Source organism: Oncorhynchus clarkii, chromosome 3, assembly GCF_045791955.1.
Source record: "Oncorhynchus clarkii lewisi isolate Uvic-CL-2024 chromosome 3, UVic_Ocla_1.0, whole genome shotgun sequence".
NCBI classification, from domain to species: domain Eukaryota; kingdom Metazoa; phylum Chordata; class Actinopteri; order Salmoniformes; family Salmonidae; genus Oncorhynchus; species Oncorhynchus clarkii.
The window spans coordinates 62,444,037-62,468,141 of record NC_092149.1 but is presented as its reverse complement, the minus strand read 5'-3'; the positions used below and the strand labels follow the sequence as shown (position 1 = coordinate 62,468,141).

Sequence of the window (24,105 nt, the reverse complement as noted above, 5' to 3'; positions counted from 1 at the left end):
CCACATTGACATGATTGGTTTACGGTAGGTGGGGGCGGTACATCCTATATAAATACAAACTCACTTCCTTGACAACTTCCTTCACAACAGTTATGCTCTGCTAAGCGCAATAAGTATGAAAGCCCTGACGTCTGAGGAGGCTGCATCACAGTGAATACTGTATGGCCACGTCAGACTTCAGATTGACCACACAGAGACTTTAATATGCGCTCCTCCGGCGTGCAGGCAACATAGATCATGCTGCAGGCAGGATAGAGAAAGAAATACATGTTTAGAACTGGTAATTGATCGTATGGTGCAAGAATGAATGCAGTTAATTGATTATTGAATGTTATGACGGACATAGCTTTGTAGAGCCAAAACATACACAACCTCTGCTCAGCAAACTCGAACTCGAGAACGAACCATTTGGGGTACTGCAGTTCGCGATTGATATTGTGCTTATCAATCACCCTCACCGCAGTCAAGCAATGCATTCCGCCAGGAGTCGTTCACAATCTAGTCCGGTTGCGGCCACAACTAGACCTTATTTCAAATGTACCAATAAATAATTGTATTTGTAATGTAATGAACAAATGTACATTGTTTAAATCACTATTTTACAAGTCTCAGTTACAAATAACAGCTCCAATAAGCCCCTTAAAGCCAATTTATGCTTGATCCGGAATGGAGTCGGAGGCTCTGTATGGAAGGGGTGACACAATTGCCGAGCATCCGGAGGCATTAAGAGGTCAAAATGAGCTCCGTACTTTGAACATGCAGTGCCTTTTATGTTGAATGAGGTGAACGAGAGGCTTGTAGAATCATGACTGTTTTGAGTTCATCGTTCGTCGGTAGTGGGTCCTGCGTGCTCTGGACATTACTGTCTCAAATGAATGAAATGAGTCGAAGGATTCGTTCTTTTGACTGAACGAGTTGAAAAGATCAGAGTCAGTAAAAAGAGCTGAACTTCCCATCAGTAACACACACCGGCGCATGCACGCACACACACACCAACTGGCCTACACACTAGCAACACTCACTAGCATTTGCTAAAGTTTTGAAGTCTTTAAAATGCAACAAAGCAAACTCTTTATCTTCAGACGATGCAGGTGCCAAGGGCATAACATGAATAATTAATATGGCCCTTCTTTAGGGATGTGTCCCAAATGGCACCCTATTCCCTATATAGAACATTATTCCCATATGGCTCTGGTCAAAGGTAGTGCACTATGTAGGGCAGGGGTCCCCAATTACATTCAACATAGTTACAAATAATTTGTACAGTGCAAACTGACCTCAAGAATCCCAAACAGATATAGTATTTGAAATGTTGAACCTGGATTACATTGGAATATGTTCACATATGCCACTCTGTTTATGTGTGAAAATTTGTGAGAACAGATTCCTAAATTAAAATCACTCTTGAGATGATTTCCTGGTGATTTTACAGTCCAATAAAATCACCTGCGGGCTAAATTTGGCATGCGGGCCGCCTATTAGGGAACCCTGATGTAGGGAATATTGCCAGAAAGAGGCAATAAAACCAGAGGCTGTTGCGTATCCTTTCTTCCAGCTGGAATAACTTTCATTAAAACCTTTCCTTCCAACTATTACCTGTCAGCCTGTAGATGATTCATGTGGGGTAATAACCTGAAACGTAATTTATTAGCTCATGGACTGTGTATGATATATCACCTCTCTCTGCCTGCGGTACACTGTGCTATTGAAATGAGTATATAGTCGCTCCAGCCATATCATGTTTGTTCATAAGGAATCCATACTGTATATTCTAAACATGGATGGTGACTCTGTAATCTCTCTGTTAATGTCTTTGTGAGGAAAATGTGAGGGAAAAAAACAACACACCACAACCTAACCTGTGCATTTGTCATGAGGAGAGAGCGAGAGCAACCACATCTTAATGCACACTAAGCACACCCAAGAGCACTGTTCTAGAACCTCCCACCATTAATAGATTCCTGCTCTACCATCCCATCAGGTGTAAACTCCAGTATTGTAATTGCCTGGTGAAAAACCCATCAGACTAGCCACAGTTCGATAGCCATCGTGATCGTAAGTCTGCATGGGACACAGACGAGCGCAAACACAAGACTTGTTTAATGGAGCTGAGGGAAACAGAGTCGTTAAAACTAGACCCTTGGGGTGCACGCATAACAATAGAAAATTATTCATTTTGAATGACCAACTTTATACTATTACAATAATCACAAAGATCACGGATATGTAACAGAGGTCATATTAAAACCCATTAAGAATACATTTTGTGTTAGAATATGAACATACTGTATATTAGTAAAATGTCCTACATACATGTATTAATACACTTGGTAAAAGCTACCTCATCAATTCTAGGTATTCCTAAGCATGGGGATGAAAAACTATTAAACCTCCCTCGGTCCCTTGTCCTCTGGTCCCTATGTCCCATGTCCAGCATGTGTAAGGAGTGTAGTATTTGAATGTACAGTACGTCACATAGCTTTCCTATCTGGTGAACACACCACCTATATAATATGCAGTGCCTTGCGAAAGTATTCGGCCCCCTTGAACTTTGCGACCTTTTGCCACATTTCAGGCTTCAAACATAAAGATATAAAACTGTATTTTTTTGTGAAGAATCAACAACAAGTGGGACACAATCATGAAGTGGAACGACATTTATTGGATATTTCAAACTTTTTTAACAAATCAAAAACTGAAAAATTGGGCGTGCAAAATTATTCAGCCCCCTTAAGTTAATACTTTGTAGCGTCACCTTTTGCTGCGATTACAGCTGTAAGTCGCTTGGGGTATGTCTCTATCAGTTTTGCACATCGAGAGACTGACATTTTTTCCCATTCCTCCTTGCAAAACAGCTCGAGCTCAGTGAGGTTGGATGGAGAGCATTTGTGAACAGCAGTTTTCAGTTCTTTCCACAGATTCTCGATTGGATTCAGGTCTGGACTTTGACTTCATTGTCTTGTTGGAAGACAAATCTCCGTCCCAGTCTCAGATCTTTTGCAGACTCCATCAGGTTTTCTTCCAGAATGGTCCTGTATTTGGCTCCATCCATCTTCCCATCAATTTTAAACATCTTCCCTGTCCCTGCTGAAGAAAAGCAGGCCCAAACCATGATGCTGCCACCACCATGTTTGACAGTGGGGATGGTGTGTTCAGGGTGATGTGCTGTGTTGCTTTGTTGCCAAAAAGTTCAATTTTGGTTTCATCTGACCAGAGCACCTTCTTCCACATGTTTGGTGTGTCTCCCAGGTGGCTTGTGGCAAACTTTAAACGACACTTTTTATGGATATCTTTAAGAAATGGCTTTCTTCTTGCCACTCTTCCATAAAGGCCAGATTTGTGCAATATACGACTGATTGTTGTCCTATGGACAGAGTCTCCCACCTCAGCTGTAGATCTCTGCAGTTCATCCAGAGTGATCATGGGCCTCTTGGCTGCATCTCTGATCAGTCTTCTCCTTGTATGAGCTGAAAGTTTAGAGGGACGGCCAGGTCTTGGTAGATTTGCAGTGGTCTGATACTCCTTCCATTTCAATATTATCGCTTGCACAGTGCTCCTTGGGATGTTTAAAGCTTGGGAAATCTTTTTGTATCCAAATCCGGCTTTAAACTTCTTCACAACAGTATCTCGGACCTGCCTGGTGTGTTCCTTGTTCTTCATGATGCTCTCTGCGCTTTTAACGGACCTCTGAGACTATCACAGTGCAGGTGCATTTATACGGAGACTTGATTACACACAGGTGGATTGTATTTATCATCATTAGTCATTTAGGTCAACATTGGATCATTCAGAGATCCTCACTGAACTTCTGGAGAGAGTTTGCTGCACTGAAAGTAAAGGGGCTGAATAATTTTGCACGGCCAATTTTTCAGTTTTTGATTTGTTAAAAAAGTTTGAAATATCCAATAAATGTCGTTCCACTTCATGATTGTGTCCCACTTGTTGTTGATTCTTCACAAAAAAATACAGTTTTATATCTTTATGTTTGAAGCCTGAAATGTGGCAAAAGGTCGCAAAGTTCAAGGGGGCCGAATACTTTCACAAGGCACTGTATCTTCTGTGGTATCATGCAGTTCAGTCCGCAGTCTGTATCATCCATCATCACCTCTATAGTACTCTCTGAGAGAGGTGAGAGACACAGTGATATCTCTGGGTGGGAACAAGCACAGAGGAGAACCCTGACTTTGACTGTCAGGGAGACAGCCATTTGTGACATGAGAGAGAGAGAAGAATACAAGGCTATCCATTTCTCTCATGGTCACCACTGACACGTACAGTCCTATAACTCTTCTCTAGTCCACTGCATCTTGTCCTGAGACAAGGTTGTAGAATCCTATCCCAGTGAGCAAAACTGGTCGAAAATATGTAATTTCAACAATTGTATTTTTGTCAATGAAATTAGAGGTGTTTTCAACCAGTAATGTTCACTGGGTATGGCTGTTAGATACCATTGGAGTCTACAGCCATGTCTCAGGGAAAGTGTTTCCCATGTCTGAGGCTACATGTGCCTGTCTGAGTCGAATGGTGTGTGCTGGCCTGGGTGATGCCAGGTTGTAAGCCTATGAACAATGCCAAAGCAGGCTTTACGTCTCTCCTTGATTTGCCAAACCACACCAGACTGAAGTCTGTGGGCCCAATGCGGGCTAAAATATTGGCCCTATGTAGGCTGCCAACATTGGGCCAATGAGCCTTTGCTCATCGGCTCCACGTTGGCCCCCAAGGCATTTGCCCAGTGTGGCCAGCCCATATCTGGTGAAGGCAGCACTCACTTTGTCTGAAATATACCCATCTTTTCCCAGCAAACATGCCCACATTGGCACGATGGGAGACCAATGCGCGCTAAAATATTGGCCCCATGTAGGCTGCCCACATTGGGACGATGCCGTTTTTGTATTTAATAGGAATTAATTTAATACATTTATTACAGTTTAATTCAATGCATTAATTGCCTTAAAGGCAAGCCTTAAAGGGAACATGATAGAGTGTATCAGAAAGACAACAAAGTTGTTACTATCATACAGTGGGGAGAACAAGTATTTGACACTGCCGATTTTGCAGATTTTCCTACTTACAAAGCATGTAGAGGTCTGTAATTTTTATCATAGGTACACTTAAACTGTGAGAGACGGAATCTAAAACAAAAATCCAGAAAATCACATTGTATGACTTTTAAGTAATTAATTAGCATTTTATTGCATGATATAAGTATTTGATCACCTACCAACCAGTAAGAATTCCAGCTCTCACAGACCTGTTAGTTTTCTTTAAGAAGCCCTCCTGTTCTCCACTCATTACCTGTATTAACTGCACCTGTTTGAACTCGTTACCTGTATAAAAGACACCTGTCCACACACTCAATCAAACAGACTCCAACCTCTCCACAATGGCCAAGACCAGAGAGCTGTGTAAGGACATCAGGGTTAAATTGTAGACCTGCACAAGGCTGGGATGGGCTACAGGACAATAGGCAAGCAGCTTGGTGAGAAGGCAACAACTGTTGGTGCAATTATTAGAAAATGGAAGAAGTTCAAGATGACGGTCAATCACCCTCGGTCTGGGGCTCCATGCAAGATCTCACCTCTTGGGGCATCAATGATCATGAGGAAGGTGAGGGATCAGCCCAGAACTACACAGCAGGACCTGGTCAATGACCTGAAGAGAGCTGGGACCACAGTCTCAAAGAAAACCATTAGTAACACTACGCCGTCATGGATTAAAATCCTGCAGCGCACGCAAGGTCCCCCTGCTCAAGCCAGCGCATGTCCAGGCCCGTCTGAAGTTTGCCGAAGACCATCTGGATGATCCAGAGGAGGAATGGGAGAAGGTCATGTGGTCTGATGAGACAAAAATAGAGCTTTTTGGTCTAAACTCCACTTGCCGTGTTTGGAGGAAGAAGAAGAATGAGTACAACCCCAAGAACACCATGCCAACCGTGAAGCATGGAGGTGGGATCATTATTCTTTGGGGATGATTTTCTGCAAAGGGGACAGGACGACTGCACCGTATTGAGGGGTGGATGGATGGGGCCATGTATCGCGAGATCTTGGCCAACAACCTCCTTCCCTCAGTAAGAGCATTGAAGATGGGTTGTGGCTGGGTCTTCCAGCATTACAACGACCCGAAACACACAGCCAGGGCTACTAAGGAGTGGCTCCGTAAGAAGCATCTCAAGGTCCTGGAGTGGCCTAGCCAGTCTCCAGACCTGAACCCAATAGAAAATCTTTGGAGGGAGCTGAAAGTCCGTATTGCCCAGCGACAGCCCCGAAACCTGAAGGATCTGGAGAAGGTCTGTATGGAGGAGTGGGCCAAAATCCCTGCTGCAGTGTGTGCAAACCTGGTCAAGAACTACAGGAAACGTATGATCTCTGTAATTGCAAACAAAGGTTTCTGTACCAAATATTAAGTTCTGCTTTTCTGATGTATCAAATACTTATGTCATGCAATAAAATGCTAATTAATTACTTAAAAATCATACAGTGTGATTTTCTGGATTTTTGTTTTAGATTCCGTCTCTCACAGTTGAAGTGTACCTATGATAAAAATGACAGACCTCTACATGCTTTGTAAGTAGGAAAACCTGCAAAATCGGCAGTGTATCAAATACTTGTTCTCCCCACTGTACATGTATACTGAACAAAAATATAAACGCAACATGTAAAATGTTGGTCCCATGTTTCATAAGCTGAAATAAAAGATCCCAGAAATGTTTCAAACGCACAAAAAGCATATTTCTCTCCAATTTTGTGCACATCCCTGTCAGTGAGCATTTCTCTTTTGACATGATAATCCATCCACCTGACACGTGTGGCATATCAGGAAGCTGATTAAACAGCATGATCATTACACAGATGCACCTTTGTGCTGGGGACAATAAAAGGCCACTGTAAAATGTGCAGTTTGGTGACACAACACAATGCCACAGTCTAAAGTTTTGAGGGAGCGTACAATTGGCATGCTGACTGCAGGAATGTCCACCACAGCTGTTGCCAGATAATTTAATGTTAATTTTTCTATCATAAGCCGCCTCCAACATCGTTCTAGAGAATTTGGCTGTACATCCAACCGGCCTCATAACCGCTGACCACGTGTAACCACGCCAGCCCAGGGCCTCTACATCTGGCTTCTTCACCTGTGGGATTGTCTGAGACCAGCCACCCGGACAGCTGGTGATACTGAGGATTCTTCCTGTCTGTAATAATGCTCTTTTGTGGGAAAACTAATTCTGATTGACTGGGCCTGGCTTCCCAGTGGGTGGGCTTATGTCCTCCCTGGCCCACCCATGTCCTCCCTGGCCCACCCATGCCCACCCTTGGCTTCACCACTGCCCAGTCATGTGAAATCCATAGATTAGGGCCTAATGAATTTATTTCAATTGACTGATTTCCTTATACGAACTGTAACTCAGTAAAATCATTGAAATTGTTGCATGGTGCGTTAATATTTCTGTTCAGTATATTTTTTACAAGAGAAAATGTTACGTTTCTCACATATCACATGCACTTATTTAAGTATTTTTAAAGACTTTATCATTGGCAGTGTACAAGCTAAAGAACACTTAAACAGTTAGAGCAAACTCAGTAACGGTTGCACAAAAAGAACTGTGTGCATTCCACGCTCCCAACTATTCTAATCAGCCCCCGCCTCTAGCTGGGCTTGGTGTGGGCTAGCCCCTGTTGGGATGGTGTGGGATGGCCCGTGTTGGGCTGGTGTGGGCTAGACTGTTTTGGGCTTGTTGTTGGCTACCCCGTGTCGGGCTGGTGTGGGCTAGCCTGTGTTGGGCTCTGATGTGGGCTTGTTGTGGGCTACCCTGTGTCTGGCTGGTGTTGGCTAGCCCCTGTTGGGATGGTGTAGGCTGGCCCGTGTTGGGCTAGACTGTTTTGGCTTGTTGTGGGCAACCCCGTGTCGGGCTGGTGTGGGCTAGCCTGTGTTGGGCTCTGATGTGGGCTTGTTGTAGGCTAACCCGTGCCCACCTTGCCCACCGAATACCCACATAGGCCAATGGGGTCATGTTTGCTGGGACCCATGAGATTCAATTTAGCCATCAAAGAGCTTTACAAGATTTCAAAACAAGCTTTTTGTCAAAAGTATGTTCATCTTAAATGAAGGCTACACAGATTAACAAACTACTAAATAAATGGATTTTCTAGTTAATCCTTTCTTTACATGGCTAAGGTCCAATATTGCATTTCATTTAGAATTATACCTTTCATCTGAGTATGCATATAACTTCCACAAAGTAGGGCAAGATAACGAGTCAAACTGAGATAGATAAACAGCTCATTACTGTACAATATTGTGCAATACCGAAGCCCATTTATGATCGTATTGATCATGACAACTACCCCTAACTCTACCTTCTTACTAACCTCTTCTTGATGAGGTCCAGGGCTGATCCGATAAAGCCATCCTTCATCTTGTAGATCTTGGCTCCGTAGCTGGAGAGGTCAGTCCTGTCCAGGAGCAGGGCTGGGCAGCAGCTGGAGGGGCCCTCAGCACTCTCCCTGCGTGGAGGAGGGAAGGGGACTAAGGAGGCCCCCGGCACACTGATCTCCACACTGGGGCTGCTGACTTGGGCCTGGGCATGGTCCATGGTCCCCTCCCCCTGTGTCTGACTGGAGGGCTGGAGGGGAGAGCGGGGAGTAGGGCCGGTACATATAGCCATGGTAGAGACTGTGTTCTGAATGCTGGTTGTTGGCTGGGGAGTGGGTCCGGTAAAGATGAGAGTGGCTGAGTTAGTAGCACTGGCTGTGGGAGCTGGCGCAACCATAGTCACCCTCTCCTCTGCTCTTAAGTCTGGATGACAGGGTGGTGGAGCCCCAGGGGAGCTGTCACTCTGCTTGGCCTCTCCACTGCTTGTCTCCTCACAGCTCCCCATCTCTTCTATCTCTCCACTGCCTATCCTCTCACTGCTCTCCCTCTCCTCCTCCTTCAGTCCCACAGTGGGAGACTGAGAGTCTCTCCTTCCCAATAGAGCTGTCTGAGTCTTACAGTCCCTGCCCGTCCCTGGGGTCTGATTGCCAGTACCAGGCTCTGGCTGTTGGTCTATTGAAGCTGTTACTGTAGTGACATTACCCTGGCTCTCTGTCTGTCCACCCTCTCTCTGCCTCATTCTCTTAAACTCCTCAAAGGTGGGGATGTGCAGGCGGCCCATGGGGGGTTTCTTGCGTTCGGCTATTATCTCTGCACAACTCCCAGCGACAGAGATGGACTCGGTGGTGTAGGACTTGGTCATGTCCAGGGTCTGAGGAGTCTCAGAGGAGGCGTGGAGGGTCAGGTTTGGGGTGCTGTTCTGCCGGCGAAGCTGCAGGCGTCTCAGAACCTCTTTCTTGATTTCCTCAGGGCTGGTGATGCGCCGGAAACACAGGTGTTTCCCAACGTACCCCTGGTAGGGTGATGAGTCCCTCTCTGAGCACCCCTCGAGGATGGGAGTGGTACTGCCTGGGGTTATCTGCGGTCGAAGAGGCTTTAGGGGTTCTGCTGCTGCCCGGGCACTCTGGAGGCGGAGCTTCTCCCTTAACCCCTTCCTGGCGGTGGTGGTAGCATTCACCCCCCAGTCATCCACGCCGGGGAACAACCACTGGGGGAAGAGGGGCAGCTCCTTCCTCCCCAGACGAGCATTGGGGTAGAAGGCAAGGGTCTCAGGACTGTAGCCCTGGGGCCCTGTCCCCACCGGGGGCCCATCGTACCAGTGGCTGGTGGCAGTGCAGCGGAAGATGAACTCACTGTCCATGCTGCCCCTGTGGGGGGCGCTATAGGGGGAGGAGTAGAGGCCTGGTTCAGACACAGAATTACTCCAGTTCAGGTTCTCCATGCTGCGGTAGAGTCTAGTCCCGCTGTCTGGGTTAATGTTCACACAGGGCCCTGCGTGGTCTGGCTCCAGGCCTAACCCTGACCCTAACCCCAGCCCAGAGTCAGGCCCCCTGGGTGGATGCTGCACACTGTTGGTGGAGCAGTAACGAAGGCCAAGATTAGTCAACAGGGCACTGCTGTTACACCGGGGCATGACGGGGCACTGGCCTGGGTAAGGAGGGTAGGGGGGTACGCTGTGGCCTCTGAAGCCAGAATGGGGTTGGGGAAGGGGCAGGTCGGTGAGGCTGAGGCAGGGCTCCAGGTCCATGGTGAGACCAGCGGTGCAGGTGTAGCCCGCAGGGCCGTGGCCGGGGGAGCAGCCTGCTGAGGGGTAATCACATGGCGGAGGGGCCTTCACGTCCGGCATGGCTGCAGTATGAGCCACCATACTGCAGAGAGAGGCTCTGGGAAACTGGCCCTAAAGGACAGAGAGGAGGCACAGGAGAATGAGCAAGGAGAGGCACGCACATACATAAGCATGCATGCACACACACACACACACACACACACACACACACACACACACGCATGCACGCACGCACGCACGCACGCACGCATGCACACACACACTGCCACAGTGCATCTATACATGAGCTGTTCTAACACATTTCAGGAATTTCATTTGAAGGACAGACACTGAGGGTTGTTGAGATAATCCTTGAAATAGCAAATACATTCCACACTGTACATACAGCAAATGTTATGAATGAGATAAATATTATTTTCCAAAACATTTTGAGCTTTCTTCCCTTAACTTGAACAATCACGTTCATTTTTTTTAAATGGCATCGCTCCGCAGCAATGAATAAAAGAAGGGATTTATTTCCCTCTCTCTCTATCCGCTTGGGCCATGATGAAAAACGAGAGGAGGAAAATAAAACATGAATCTGAACGGACAGTAATAAAGACTGCCACTTTGCAGAGAGGAGCAGTGGATTAGGAGGAGAGAGAGAGAGAGAGAGAGAGAGAGAGAGAGAGAGAGAGAGAGAGAGAGGAGAGAAAGAATGAAAGAGAGCAATAGTGCTGCGTAGTGGACCAACTCCTCTCTCTATCGCTGTAATTAGTACAAATTGCATGGCTGGGGGCCAGGACAGGGCCATACATATAGCTAGCTACCTCTCTGTAATCTTCAGCACGAATTAGGGTCAAGAGACAGACAGCACTTAGTTATAAAACAGGGCTGCGTTAGGCAGAATCATCATCCCTCATCCCTCCCTGATGCATAGATGAATGCAATAAGATGAGGTTTATTTAGCAATGCACCCCTCCTCTCTTACCAGCTGGCTCTATGGCGCTAGAGAAAAACAATAGCTTAGTTTGATGGTAGATAATAAGTATATTAATATTCTTAACATGCTGGAGGTAAAAGAACGATATTCAGGTTTAATTTAAAACTCCGCTAGGCTGGATTGAATGAGCTGCGTGCCTTGACAAAGGCTCTGGTATTTATCTCTGCATCTAAATGTACGCAGGCAAGTGGATCCTTTCAGCGCTGGAGGTTGTCAATCATTCTTGTGAAAGCCCTTTTTGCCCCGGGTTGTGTTCTCGCATGTGGGTATTTCTCGCTTTTCTAAGAAAAAAATACCGATGTGAATATACAGACTTAATTTGCATTAAGAGCGTGTGTCTGATAAGCACGTGAGAGGTGTGTGTGTGTGTGTGTGTGTATGTGTGTGTTTGTACATGTGTGTGAGAACCAATGTCTCTGAAGCTTCTCTCCCTTTCTGATTGAATTACAGCTAATCTAAAGGCACACAGTGAGGCAGGCTTTATTAAGGCCTCGACTTTCCCTGCTCTCTCTGCTCTCTCTGCTCCTACTGTCACTACCACAAACCAGGGTGTATTTCATCTCCTCTGACCTCATGGTAAATCAGTCATACTGATCCTCTGTGAGGGGACGAGGGCCCCAGTTAAAAAGAGAGAGGAGCTAGTCCGTAAATAATATGGGAAAGTTTTGTTTTCGCTGGAAGGTGACTTCCTTTCAGTGATGGTTGAAGTGTGTGTGTGTGTGTGTGTTGAATCACCTAGATGAGGCAGTGTGTGTGTGTGTGTGTGTGTGTGTGTGTGTGTGTGTGTGTGTGTGTGTGTGTGTGTGTGTGTGTGTGTGTGTGTGTGTGTGTGTGTGTGTGTGTGTGTGTGTGTGTGATCACCTAGATGAGTCAGTGTGTGTGTCTAGCTCTCAGGAGGTTACACAACAACCTCAAGCATCATATTCCAGTGAACTATCATGTCGGTAACCTTCTGATCACCACCCGTTAAGCCCAGTAGCAGTCTAAACTTACCCCATTTGAATCCAATCTCGGTGGCCTTGTTCTCCTTCAGTTTAGCCTCCTGGTCATTGGCTCCATCCCAAACACACAGCCTCTTTGGTTTCTTCACAGTCTGTCTTCAGTGAAGAACAACAGTGTGTCTAGTCTAGAGATTACAGCATCCAGATACCCAGACAGTCCTGGCCTGGAGCAAGAAGAGAGAGATACAATTCCATCAATAAGTGGATTCAATAGAGTCAAATAAACAAACCAGCAGAAACAGCTGAAACTAGTATTTCTGTATTCTATGAGGTAGTGATGGGGGAAAAAATGTATAGCTACATATTGGGATATTATTTTTGATTATATATTGCAGTCTTATTTTTGCGCTCGTTGGCTGTACCTGAACCAAAACTCCAGTATTTTTCCTTCATAGCCTGTTCTCCATCTTCTTTTTCAATAGGAAGCCAATTTGTTTTCAGCAATACATATAGAATCGTGAGAATCACAATAAACATTGTATCGGCACCTAAGTATCATGATAAAATCATACTGTGAGGTCCCTGGCAATTCCCAGCCCAAACGGGTGGGGGAGAGAGAGAGAGAGAGAGAGAGAGAGAGAAATCGAGCGAGAGAGATACTTCTAGATGTATTTGATAGTGTAAAAAAAGCAGAACTGAACTGAATTAGCCGTAAGTGAGTAACATCATTAGAGTTTGATTATTAGTTCAGGGAAACACACACACTGATGTTCACACATCCAACTCTAGTCACTGTGTCATGCAATTCAACTACTGGGCTTCAAAGCTGAATGACAACATTACACAACATTTTCCACCATGACAAAACTGCACAAATACAAGACCAACCAGGACAGTCGAAATCACACATCTCAAGTCAAACTACACATCTCTTGCCAAACTACACATCTCATGTCAAACTACAGACAACTCTGAAGAACTGAAAGGATCACACAACTATTTCCACAGAAATAGAAGTCAGAAAATATCACAGCAGCACATTCTTACCTAGTTCTAAACTTGCTTCCAGCCTCTAGAATATATTCCTGTCTTCCATTCCAAAGGACCCTATCCCATCCTCGACACACACATCTTTGCATCCTCAGTCATCATAGCTACCTGGGAGAGACAGAGTCTAAAAGCAGCACAGCACAGTCACTGACGTCACACGTTACCTTTTTTAGAAGCCAGCCAGTTTCCATTTGTGACAACCCCCTTGGTAGGTAGCGGGGAGGGTGGAGAATGGAGTAGCAAAAGCCTGAGGTTTGACAAGCCAAGTGCCTAGAACGTAGAACGTGAGGCAGCAGCAGCAGCAGCATCAGAGGAGCTGACGCACACACACACACACACACACACACACACACACACACACACACACACACACACACACACACACACACACACACACACACACACACACACACACACACACACATACACACACACACGCACACGCACACACACACACGAGCTGCAGCCCAGTAGCTTCTTTCATCTATCTTTAAAACCACGGTGGTGCCGCTCACTTCACTTCCTGCTTACCACAACAATATCCTGATCTGACACACATTGCAGCTGTGTGTGTTTGGACAGGTGTCAGGTGTTATACCCTGATGAAGACAGCTTGGCTGTCGAAACGTTGGTAATTACATTTTTGCATCTGAGCTCCTAGAGTGTGCAGCTCTCTTTTATTTTCAAGTTTTCTACTCCGCTAGCCAGCACCTCGCCTAAATAGGTGTTCTACTCCGCTAGCCAGCACCTCGTCTTAATAGGTGTTCTACTCCGCTAGCCAGCACCTCGTCTTAATAGGTGTTCTACTCCGCTAGCCAGCACCTCGTCTTAATAGGTGTTCTACTCCGCTAGCCAGCACCTCGTCTTAATAGGTGTTCTAGCCAGCACTTAATAGGTGTTCTACTCCGCTAGCCAGCACCTCGTCTTAATAGGTGTTCTACTCCGCTAGCCAGCACCTCGTCTTAATAGGTGTTCTACTCCGCTAGCCAGCACCTCGTCTTAATAGGTGTTCTACTCCGCTAGCCAGCACCTCGTCTTAATAGGTGTTCTACTCCGCTAGCCAGCACCTCGTCTTAATAGGTGTTCTACTCCGCTAGCCAGCACCTCGTCTTAATAGTTCTACTCCGCTAGCCAGCACCTCGTCTTAATAGGTGTTCTACTCCGCTAGCCAGCACCTCGTCTTAATAGGTGTTCTACTCCGCTAGCCAGCACCTCGTCTTAATAGGTGTTCTACTCCGCTAGCCAGCACCTCGTCTTAATAGGTGTGCGTTTCTTTTTCTTCTGGACAGGTGTCGGAGTCATTTTTATCCAGTATGTCATGTGGGACATCACTGTCAGTGGATACCAGTGCCCCAATGAGTTTACTATAGTGTATTCATTACTTTTCGTGTGTGTGTGTCTGTTTCTCTGTGTGTTTGTCTGTGTGTTTGTCTGTGTGTATCAGTATCCCATTGAGCATTAACCACTGAGCACTCTTACACAGTCTATAATTATGTGATAATAACATGCCAGTTAGTTGTGACACCTCCTCCAGCCGTTCCTATCTAGGGAGAAAGGAAACACACACACACACACACACACACACACACACACACACACACACACACACACACACACACACACACACACACACACACACACACACACACACACACACACACACACACACACACACACACTGACTCATCTAGGTGATGTGTGCTGGGTCTGTCTGTCTCAAATCATCTCCCTCCCCTGGAGGACAACTAAGAAGGAGAAAACCACTTTGGCAGAAATAAAGGCCCAGGGACTGTCTCTCTCTCTGTGTGTGTGCGTGCGTGTGTGTGCGTGTGTGTGTGTGGGTGTGTGTGTGTTTGTGTGCTCGCACATGTGCATGTGTATACTCTGCGGGTGGTAAGTGTCTGTCTGTCTAAACATCATGGACCACTATGATGGCCCAGCAGGTGTTTTTAGGCTAATCCTCCATACTGTGTGAGTACTGTGTGAGTGACAGGGAGCACCAGCAAACCCAGCTGGAGAGCAGGGAATGGCCGTCCCTCACTCTGGGACACCATGGGATGGTGCTACTGGTAAAGTGTGGACTGATGTGAAGTGTGGTGATGTGTTCAGTGTTCCCTTCACTGACTTCTCAGTACCAAACTTGGGTGGGATCCGTGGTGGTGTGTGTGCAAGCCAAGCCCTGTACAGTATACAACAGCCTGTGTCATTAGGTGGCATTGAGCCTGAAAACACAGACAAAACCTGGCCAGTTGGAGATTTGAAGGCTTAGCCTCAGTCACTCTGCACTAAGACGAAGTGACTATTCACTAGACCGTATCCACACACAGGAAAATGTCTTGGTTCTTCCACCACCATACTATTCTCAACGACTGTGTCATGTGTCACTGCTGCCATAATAACATTGACCTCTGACAACAAAGTTATGGTCAAGACAAGAGTTAGAACGTAGGACGGCTATGTGGATGGTTAAAAGGTAGAGAGGTAGCTGGACTATGAGACATGTTTAAACTGTTAGACATGCATTTGTTAATTCAGCAAAACCTCAGCAAAACCAGATTGTCCTACGGTCAGTGAATGCAATATATTGGGCATTGGATAACAGTACAAATACAGGTATCATCTAGGCCAGGGGAGTATCAGCGGGTTTCTGGGATTTCCTTTCACCTAAGACCTAGACAAGCAGGTGAGGGGAGTTCTTTACTAATTAGTGACCTTAATTCATTAATTAAGTACAAGGGTGAAGCGAAAATCCACAGACACTTGGCCCTCCGTGGAACGAGTTTGACACGTGATCTAGGCCTATCCACTGGTGTGTCAGCTATACCATATAGGGTCTTTGCATGTTGTGCTTTACAATAAGCCGAGACAGACGTACGGTGAAGTTGCCATTATACAGGTGCAGTAACATTACAAGGTCACTGGAGCATCAGTAACAGCAGTGTTCTTCAGTAAATTAGGCTAGTAATATACCCAGGCCAGGACTGAAGATTAAAAAAAGGCCAGAACAAGGATCACTGGAGATGCAATGCTGAGGCCCTTTGCTCCACTAGGAATTAACTCACTCAGACCAGGTTCCATGTGATGACTGATCTGATCTGCTGGCATGTGGCAGACTGGCAGTCAGTCAGACAAGCTCTGATTTAGAGAGCATGTCTGGTCAAGTGGGAACACTCCTGGCAGTAAGCACATTATTAGATGCTCGATATAGTCCTGTGTTCAATCCCTACTTCCACATGTTCTGCTTTCTCCTGATCTGTCTCCTGCCTCTATTTCCATACTGACTGAATAAAGCTCTAATACTACAAAAGCAGGGTGGAATACCACTCTTCTTAAAAACACATGAATTTACATTTTAGCAGACACTCTAATCCAGAGCAAATTACAGGAGCAATTAGGGTTAAGTGCATTGCTCAAGGGCACATTGACAGACTTTTCACCTAGTCGGCTCTGGGATCCGAACCAGCAATTTTTTGGTTACAACACTGTTAACCGCTAGGCTACCTGCCTTAGTTTAGAGAGCAAAACAGAGTGGCCATGTTGGCATTAGATTCTACAACCTGTCTGTCTTGCGGGCTGGGGTAAGGACTCCAGCAGTGACTATTAATCCCAGAGATTGCATCTGATCTGGTCATGTAGCAATCCGATAGGCTGGAAGCCTTGGATACCAAGGGCTTATTGATCGACTAGAGATGCTTATCGCCAATATCTTATGTAACACAACCATTCATTCACATGACCCTTCGATGGAATACCGAGGGAATCAATCTCCAGATAATTTCACTAAAACAAACCACATGCACTTAATAGTTACTGATGGAATCTAATAATTTAAACACATTATAAACTGGGTGGTTCAAGCCCTGAATGCTGATTGGCTGACAGCCGTGGTATATTACGGGTACGACAAAACATTTATATTTACTGCTCTATGTCACACCCTGATCTGTTTCACCTGTCTTTGTGATTGTCTCCACCCCCCTCCAGGTGTCACCCATCTTCCCCATTATCCTCTGTGTATTTATACCTGTGTTCTCTGATTGTCTGTTGTTCAGTTTGTCAAGCCAACCAGCGTTTTTGTCTCAGCTCCTGCTTTCCCCAGTCTCTCTTTTCTCGTCCTCCTGGTTTTTGACCCTTGCCTGTCCTGACCCTGTACCCACCCGCCTGACCACTCTGCCTGACCCTGAGCCTGCCTGCCATCCTGTACCTTTGCCCCACCTCTGGATTACCGACCTCTGCCTAACCTGACCCTGCCTGCGGTCCTGTACCTTTGCCCCTGTTGCTGTAATAAACATTGTTACTTCGACAAGGTCTGCATCTGGGTCTTACCTTGATACTCTAATTACGTTGGTAACCAGTTTATAATAAAAATAAGGCACCTCAGGGCTTTGTGGTATATGGCCAATATACCACGGCTAAGGGCTGTTTCCAGGCACTCCGCGTTGGGTCGTGTATATGAACAGCCCTTGGCCATGGTATATTGGCTATATGCCACACCTCCTCGGCTCTTGTTGCTTAATTTTAGGCCTCGCAAAGCTGAACTTACACCAATGAAATAGTGAGCTTGATGTAGGTCTATACATGAAATAACACTAATTGCCCTTGGAAAGGACTGAAAATACACAGGTTTATGGCTGCTTCCTGGCCTCTGTTTGTAATACGAGCACACAGGACACAACACCTTCACAGACACTAAGTACACTGAGTATAATGGCTAACTGTATGAAGCTTTGGATAAGAGTGTCTGCTAAATGACTAACATGTAAACAGGAGAGGCTGAATAAAAAGTCAAACACAGGAGGCTGATATAGGTACAGGCAAGGTGATAAGATGCTGGGATCCTGATGAAGTGGAGTACCTGTCCATCTCCTGTCAGCCCTAGAGCAGAGGAGAGGGGGGAGAAAAGGGTAGACAGAGAGAGGGAAGTTGAAAGTAGAGGAGGGGAGGAGAAGAGGTGGATGGGGAGAGAGAGGAGGGAAGGCAAGGGAAGGCAAGGGAATGAGAGGAGAGAGAGTGGAGGGGAGAGGAGAGGAGGGAGGGGAAAAGTGGGAGGGAGGAGAGGTTAGAGAGAGAAGTGGTGGGAAGGGGTGAGTGGATCCTGACAAGCCATCCTTACTGTAGGTGCAGACAGATGAACTCTTTAAAGTAGGAGGAGACAGAATACTCAACCAGACGAGAGAGAGAGAGCCTGAACGAGAGCAAGAGCCAGGAGACAAAAAAGAAGGCATAACCTCCATTTCCCCACCTCTCTCCCCTTTCATCAGTCAGAGAAATGTGGGTTAATAAGAATCATCCCGGGCTCAGCAGTCATCAACTCCTACTACAACTCTCTACAGAGTCTCTCCACAGAGCACCACCAGTGTATAGACGACTAGCATAGTAGCGTTCTGGCAACATCAAAGGTCTAACGTGGAAGTCTGGAGTTAATTAGGCAACATGTCCCTGGGATGTGTGTGAACTACAAGGCCATGGGGAGGAGAGGCTGTGTAGAGGGGGTGTAGTTTAGACTCAGAACACATAGAATACACTCTACGTTCTTAGAAAAAAAGGTTCCAAAAGGGTTCTTTGGCTGTCCCCATAGGAGAACCCTTTCTGGTTCCAGGTAGAACCCTTTTTGGTACCAGGTAGAACCCTTTTAGGTTCCATGTAGAACCCTCCGTAGAAAGGGTTCTACATGGAACCAAAAAGGGTTTTACCTGAAACCAAATAGGGTTCTTCAAAGGATTCTCCTATGGGGACAGCCAAGAACCCTTTTAGGTTCTAGATAGCACCTTTTCTTCTAAGAGTCTACTGTGTTACCCTTTTCTCATTATTTGTTTATTTGTTTATTTAACCTTTATTTAACCTTTATTTAACTAGGCAAGTCAGTTAAGAACAAATTCTTATTTACAATGACAGCCTACCAAAAGGCAAAAGACCTCCTGTGGGGACAGGGGCCTGGTATTAAAAAAATAAAATGCAATATAAATATAGGACAAAACACACATCACAACAAGAGGGACACAACACTACATAAAGAGAGAGCTAAGACAACTGTTGAGCTGAGTCAAGCCAAGTCAAGTGCTGTGCTTGTCTGGTTACGAATCCACCACAGTTTTTTGAACCATGCTGGAAAGGACAATGTGAAAGAAAAATATCTGAGTGAGAACAGCACTATACGGGTCAGTGTGAAAAGGTTATGTGTTTAGTAGTGCACAGGCCTGTTCGGGAGAACGTAACGTTACAGAACGATCACATACAACTGTATTGTGTAGAACAGACATGATTGTATGATTGATAGAATACATGTCATCTCTATTCTTTAATTCTATCTGCATTGTGCCGAATGTTTCACATCACTGATTACAGCTCAGGTGAAGGCTGGGCATGTCTCTGTTCTGTTCCTGGACGGTGAGTGGGCGGAGGTCATTCATTACCTTCCACTGAATATTTCACCAGTCTGAGTTGTTAACTGGCTCTATGAATAATACAGACAGGGAATTAGGTGATATGTAGGTTACCTTCCAAATTGCACCCTTTTTCTTATATAGTACACTATTTTGGACAAGGGCCCATAGGGCTCTGGTCAAAAGTAGTGCACTATATAGGGAATAGGCTGCAACTGCCATTTGGGCACTCATAGATAGCACAGACACGGTCACCTTTCTTCTTTTGTATGATTTTTTCCATGAGCACAGAGGAGCCAAATGCAGCTTCGCTTCACTCTATTCATTCAAAGAGACAGTGAATAGAGTCTTCAATAGAGAGAGACTGTTCAAAGGAACACATCCAACCAATCCATGCAAATCATGTCCAGGGAAGGCTATCATAAAAGACTATAAAGATAAGAAGCTGGGATGATGGTTTAAATGAAGGGATGACGAGCAAAGTCAAATATGTCCCAAACTATTTGAGCAATAACTATGTGCTTGTTCTGTGGACCTCTTCATATATTTGCTTGTTGTAACGCACATAGGATGTTTCAATTAGATTGAGTGGAAAATGGCAGGCCTAATGTATTGGTATGTTCTTCAGCGACTGATGGACACATCTTTCTCAGTAACAGTGTTAGGAACCACACACACCTTTCATCTGCTGTTTGTTCGCCGTTCATTCGGCGCGGTGTGTTTAGGTGCCACCCGACGGGGTTAGGTGTCTGACCGCGGACGTTTTCGGCCATTCCTACATGTAGAATTGGATTGTAAGTAGCGTTTGGCACTCTGTTCAGAGGCGCTTACTACTCTCGGCCAGCAAACGCTACCGGTGTGTCCGTGCCTTTAGGGTACAAGATGATATAGCTTTGCATTGGTACAATTTACCCCTGGCTGGTTTAGCAATATACTGTACTGTACCTGTCAATAGGGTGCTGGTGGCAGCGGTGCCACTGTGAAAGTCAAAGAGACAGATGGACAATGTAGATACCAACCAGAATCAATATGTTTTCCATGTCAACATAGTTCATCGTTATGGTTAATTGAAGGTTCAGAAGCCATATGCTGCTATGGGTCATTCTACAGAAGTGTTGCAAATTGGGGTATGGGAAAAAAATTCTAATTTGCATCCTATTTCTCCAAAACTTTCAGTACACATGTCTTCCAACATATGCTGGGTAGACATACAGTTGAAGTTGGAAGTTTACATACACTTAGGTTGGAGTCATTAAACCACTCCACACATTTCTTGTTAACAAACTATAGTTTTGGCAAGTCGCTTAGGACATCTACTTTGTGCACAACACGAGTAATTCTTCCAACAATTGTTTAGTATATACTCATTTTAGTATAGACTGTAGATGGGTATAACTCGTTTTAGTATAGACTGTAGATGGGTATAACTCGTTTTAGTATAGACTGTAGATGGGTATAACTCGTTTTAGTATAGACTGTAGATGGGTATAACTCGTTTTAGTATAGACTGTAGATGGGTATAACTTGTTTTAGTATAGACTGTAGATGGGTATAACTAGTTTTAGTATAGACTGTAGATGGGTATAACTCATTTTAGTATAGACTGTAGATGGGTATAACTCGTTTTAGTATAGACTGTAGATGGGTATAACTCGTTTTAGTATAGACTGTAGATGGGTATAACTCCTTTTAGTATAGACTGTAGATGGGTATAACTCCTTTTAGTATAGACTGTAGATGGGTATAACTCCTTTTAGTATAGACTGTAGATGGGTATAACTCCTTTTAGTATAGACTTTAGATGGGTATGACTCATTTTAGTATAGACATTGCCATCAAGTAGAGTAAACTTGAGTACAGTATAGTATAGTAGAGCACAGTAGTATACAGTACAGAGTGCCGTACAGTACAGTACAGTACAGTATAGCACATTATAGACATCTATGTTTTGGCCAACTAGATGTCAATGCTTGGGATCTTGGAGGGTTGGAGCCCCCTTGCTGGCTATGCATCTCAATACTAGAAAATAGTAAATAAATATCCTACGTTTGGAGACTTAACAGTTTAAAAAATATATACATATATACATATTATATATATATATATATATATATATATGTATATATTTTTTTAACTGTTAAGTCTCCAAACGTAGGATATTTATTTACTATTTACTAGTATTGAGATGGGAAAAAATAGTTTTTACTATTTACGCACCACTTCTGTAGAATCACCAACCCAATAACAGTGTCTGTGTCCCAAATGGCACCCTATTATGTACATAGTGCACTACTTTAGACCAGAGCACTATGGGCCCTGGTCAAAAATATTGCACTATATAGGGAATTGGATGCCATTTGGAACACATCCAGTGCAATAGAGCCAATCAGAGGAGTGGGTATCTGTCACTCCATTCCGGCTCTGGTATTGACTCATGGAGGGTTATAGATCCATCATGGATCTGTCACTACCACCAGTTTCTTTGGACACAGCCCAAAATAAAGCAGTCTCCCAGGGTTGGAAATAGGGGGAACACAGGGAATCTGAGTTCCTAGTTTTTATGGTGAATTGAAGAGCTTTACATTGGTGCGTTCCCAGAGTTACTTTTTTCCGTTTGCAGACTGCTCTCCCCTCTTACGCAATCAAACAGTCCAGACCTTAATGACATGGTACTGTACAGTAGACTAATAATTGCTAACCACATGTGACAGTGCATAAGCTGATGAATACAGTACAGTAGGCCTGGAGAGAGGCAGGCAGACAGCCCTTAGTGAGATGAAGATGCTACTGTATTGTTGGTAATATAATCATTCCTATCCACATGTGACAGTGCATGATTTGATCTGATCAATAAAGTACAGTAGGCCTGGAGGGAGCATGGCTGCTGTACAGTATATCATGTAACATAACCCGATAGTGAGCTGGTTTCCCCATCGGGACTCGAAGCAGCATTCTAATTCTCTTTTAGACTTATGAATCAATGTTGTCCATGCAGACAGCAGTCCTCTCTCTCTTCCATCCTTGAAGGCTGTTCTTCTTCTCCTTCGAACATAATATGAAACACTGGGCTCTGTCCGCTGCACTACTGGGTTCAAATACTATTTCACAGCATTTCAAAAGCTTCCCCTTTGTTTTATTGTGCTTGCCTGGCAAAATGGAAACAATAGAATTGTCACGAAATTATAAACCTCGCCTGTCAGGCATTCCAGACGGGCTAGACCAATCGCTCAAAGTATTTGAACGATTTCGGACAGTGTTCACTTTTTGAACCCAGGTCTGTTCAGCTGCATGGACAACAGGAGGCAGAGATGGTGGTCGCGCTCCCGTCCCCAGTTTTGGCATTTCTGTGACAAAGAGCTGCACTATTTTTTTAAATGAAGCAAGCTATGCTAGCTCAGTGTTTGTGGCGCTCTGTCAATTAGGCATTTCATTCCTAGTTTATACACAAGAGTATCACAAGAGGTTTCTCTCAATTCAATGGCTCGTTGTATAAACACAGGACCTGATTGTTGATAACTACCTCAAATCAAATATCTTTCCTGTCTCATTTAAATAATCAGCCCTACAGAAAGGTTTAATGCAATGGATACAAAACAACGTGGGTTCCGACAGCAGACCCCTGTAAAAAAATATAATTTAGAGGTCTGATTACAACTAATTGTAGGCTACACACAGTGGCTCCTAAGTCCAGTCCTCGAGTACCCCCAACAGGAACCGGTGTTTGGAATTCATTTGAGCCAGTTTGCTACAGGAGGAAAATAATCCTGCAACTACAGGAAATGTGAATTATTATGTGAATTATAATGTATGGACATTTTTGTAGGGGTTGATACATTTTTCATAAGGGAAAATCAAGTCTGAAATTTCAAAGTGGAAATCACAAACTTCAGAGGCCTTTTTAAACCTAAAATACAGTGCATTGCAGGATAGTTCTCCTGCAACAGGGTGATCAAATACGATCCTACATCTGTATGTTTCTTGTTGTTGATAAACTACTTGAAATCAAATATGTATGTTTGCTGTCTCATTTAAATACACCTTATGCCTTATAGAAATGTACAATGCAATGGAAACAAAACATGGTTGTTTTCCAGGCTGATGGAAACAAAACAACCTGATCTGATCCAGTAGAGTACAGTATTTGGGTTCAGGTAGAGGTCTCTGTAAGCCCAGGCAGTGTAGTCTAGTAGTGAGGCTTCCTAGCTCGGCTGTCGCCTTTACAGTGTTTCCTATTTTTGTTGTTGTTACTGCTGCAGGGGGTAATGACATCAACACTGCCACCACCGCGGCAACGGTAACAATAACAAAAACAATCTAGGGACCTCTGTGAGATGAGTGTGACCTCATTCCAACACGATAAATCTCCTGAGAGAGAGAGAGAGAGAGAGTAGGAGAGAGAGGCTGGGGTAGAGTGATAGAGAGAGAGGTGGAGAGGCTTTGGGGAAAGAATATGTGTTTAGGAAACAGAAAAGGAGGAGGAGGAGCAGGAGAGCGACATGGGAAATGAGATAAGAGGGAAAGCGAGAGAGGTAGAGAGAGAGATAGAGAGAGAGAGAGAGAGAGAGAGAGGTAGAGAGAGAGAGAGGTAGAGAG

General features: G+C 44.8%; 1 protein-coding gene across 3 annotated transcripts in view; it reads right to left on the bottom strand.

Annotated features, from left to right (window-relative positions):
- LOC139400928 (uncharacterized) overlaps positions 1-24,105 on the bottom strand; it is an 80,269-nt gene that overhangs the window by 21,974 nt on the left and 34,190 nt on the right. For 2 of the 3 annotated variants that reach the window (XM_071145473.1, XM_071145464.1), the window contains exons 2-3: positions 12,132-12,303; positions 8,367-10,267 (exon numbers count right to left, since the gene is read on the bottom strand). In XM_071145473.1, coding sequence (XP_071001574.1) covers positions 8,367-10,237 — 1,871 coding nt within the window. In that variant the 5' untranslated portion in view covers positions 10,238-10,267; positions 12,132-12,303. Of the gene's footprint in view, positions 1-8,366; positions 10,268-12,131; positions 12,304-12,501; positions 12,519-24,105 lie in introns of those variants that run through there. The other variant, XM_071145478.1, reaches the window with a different exon arrangement.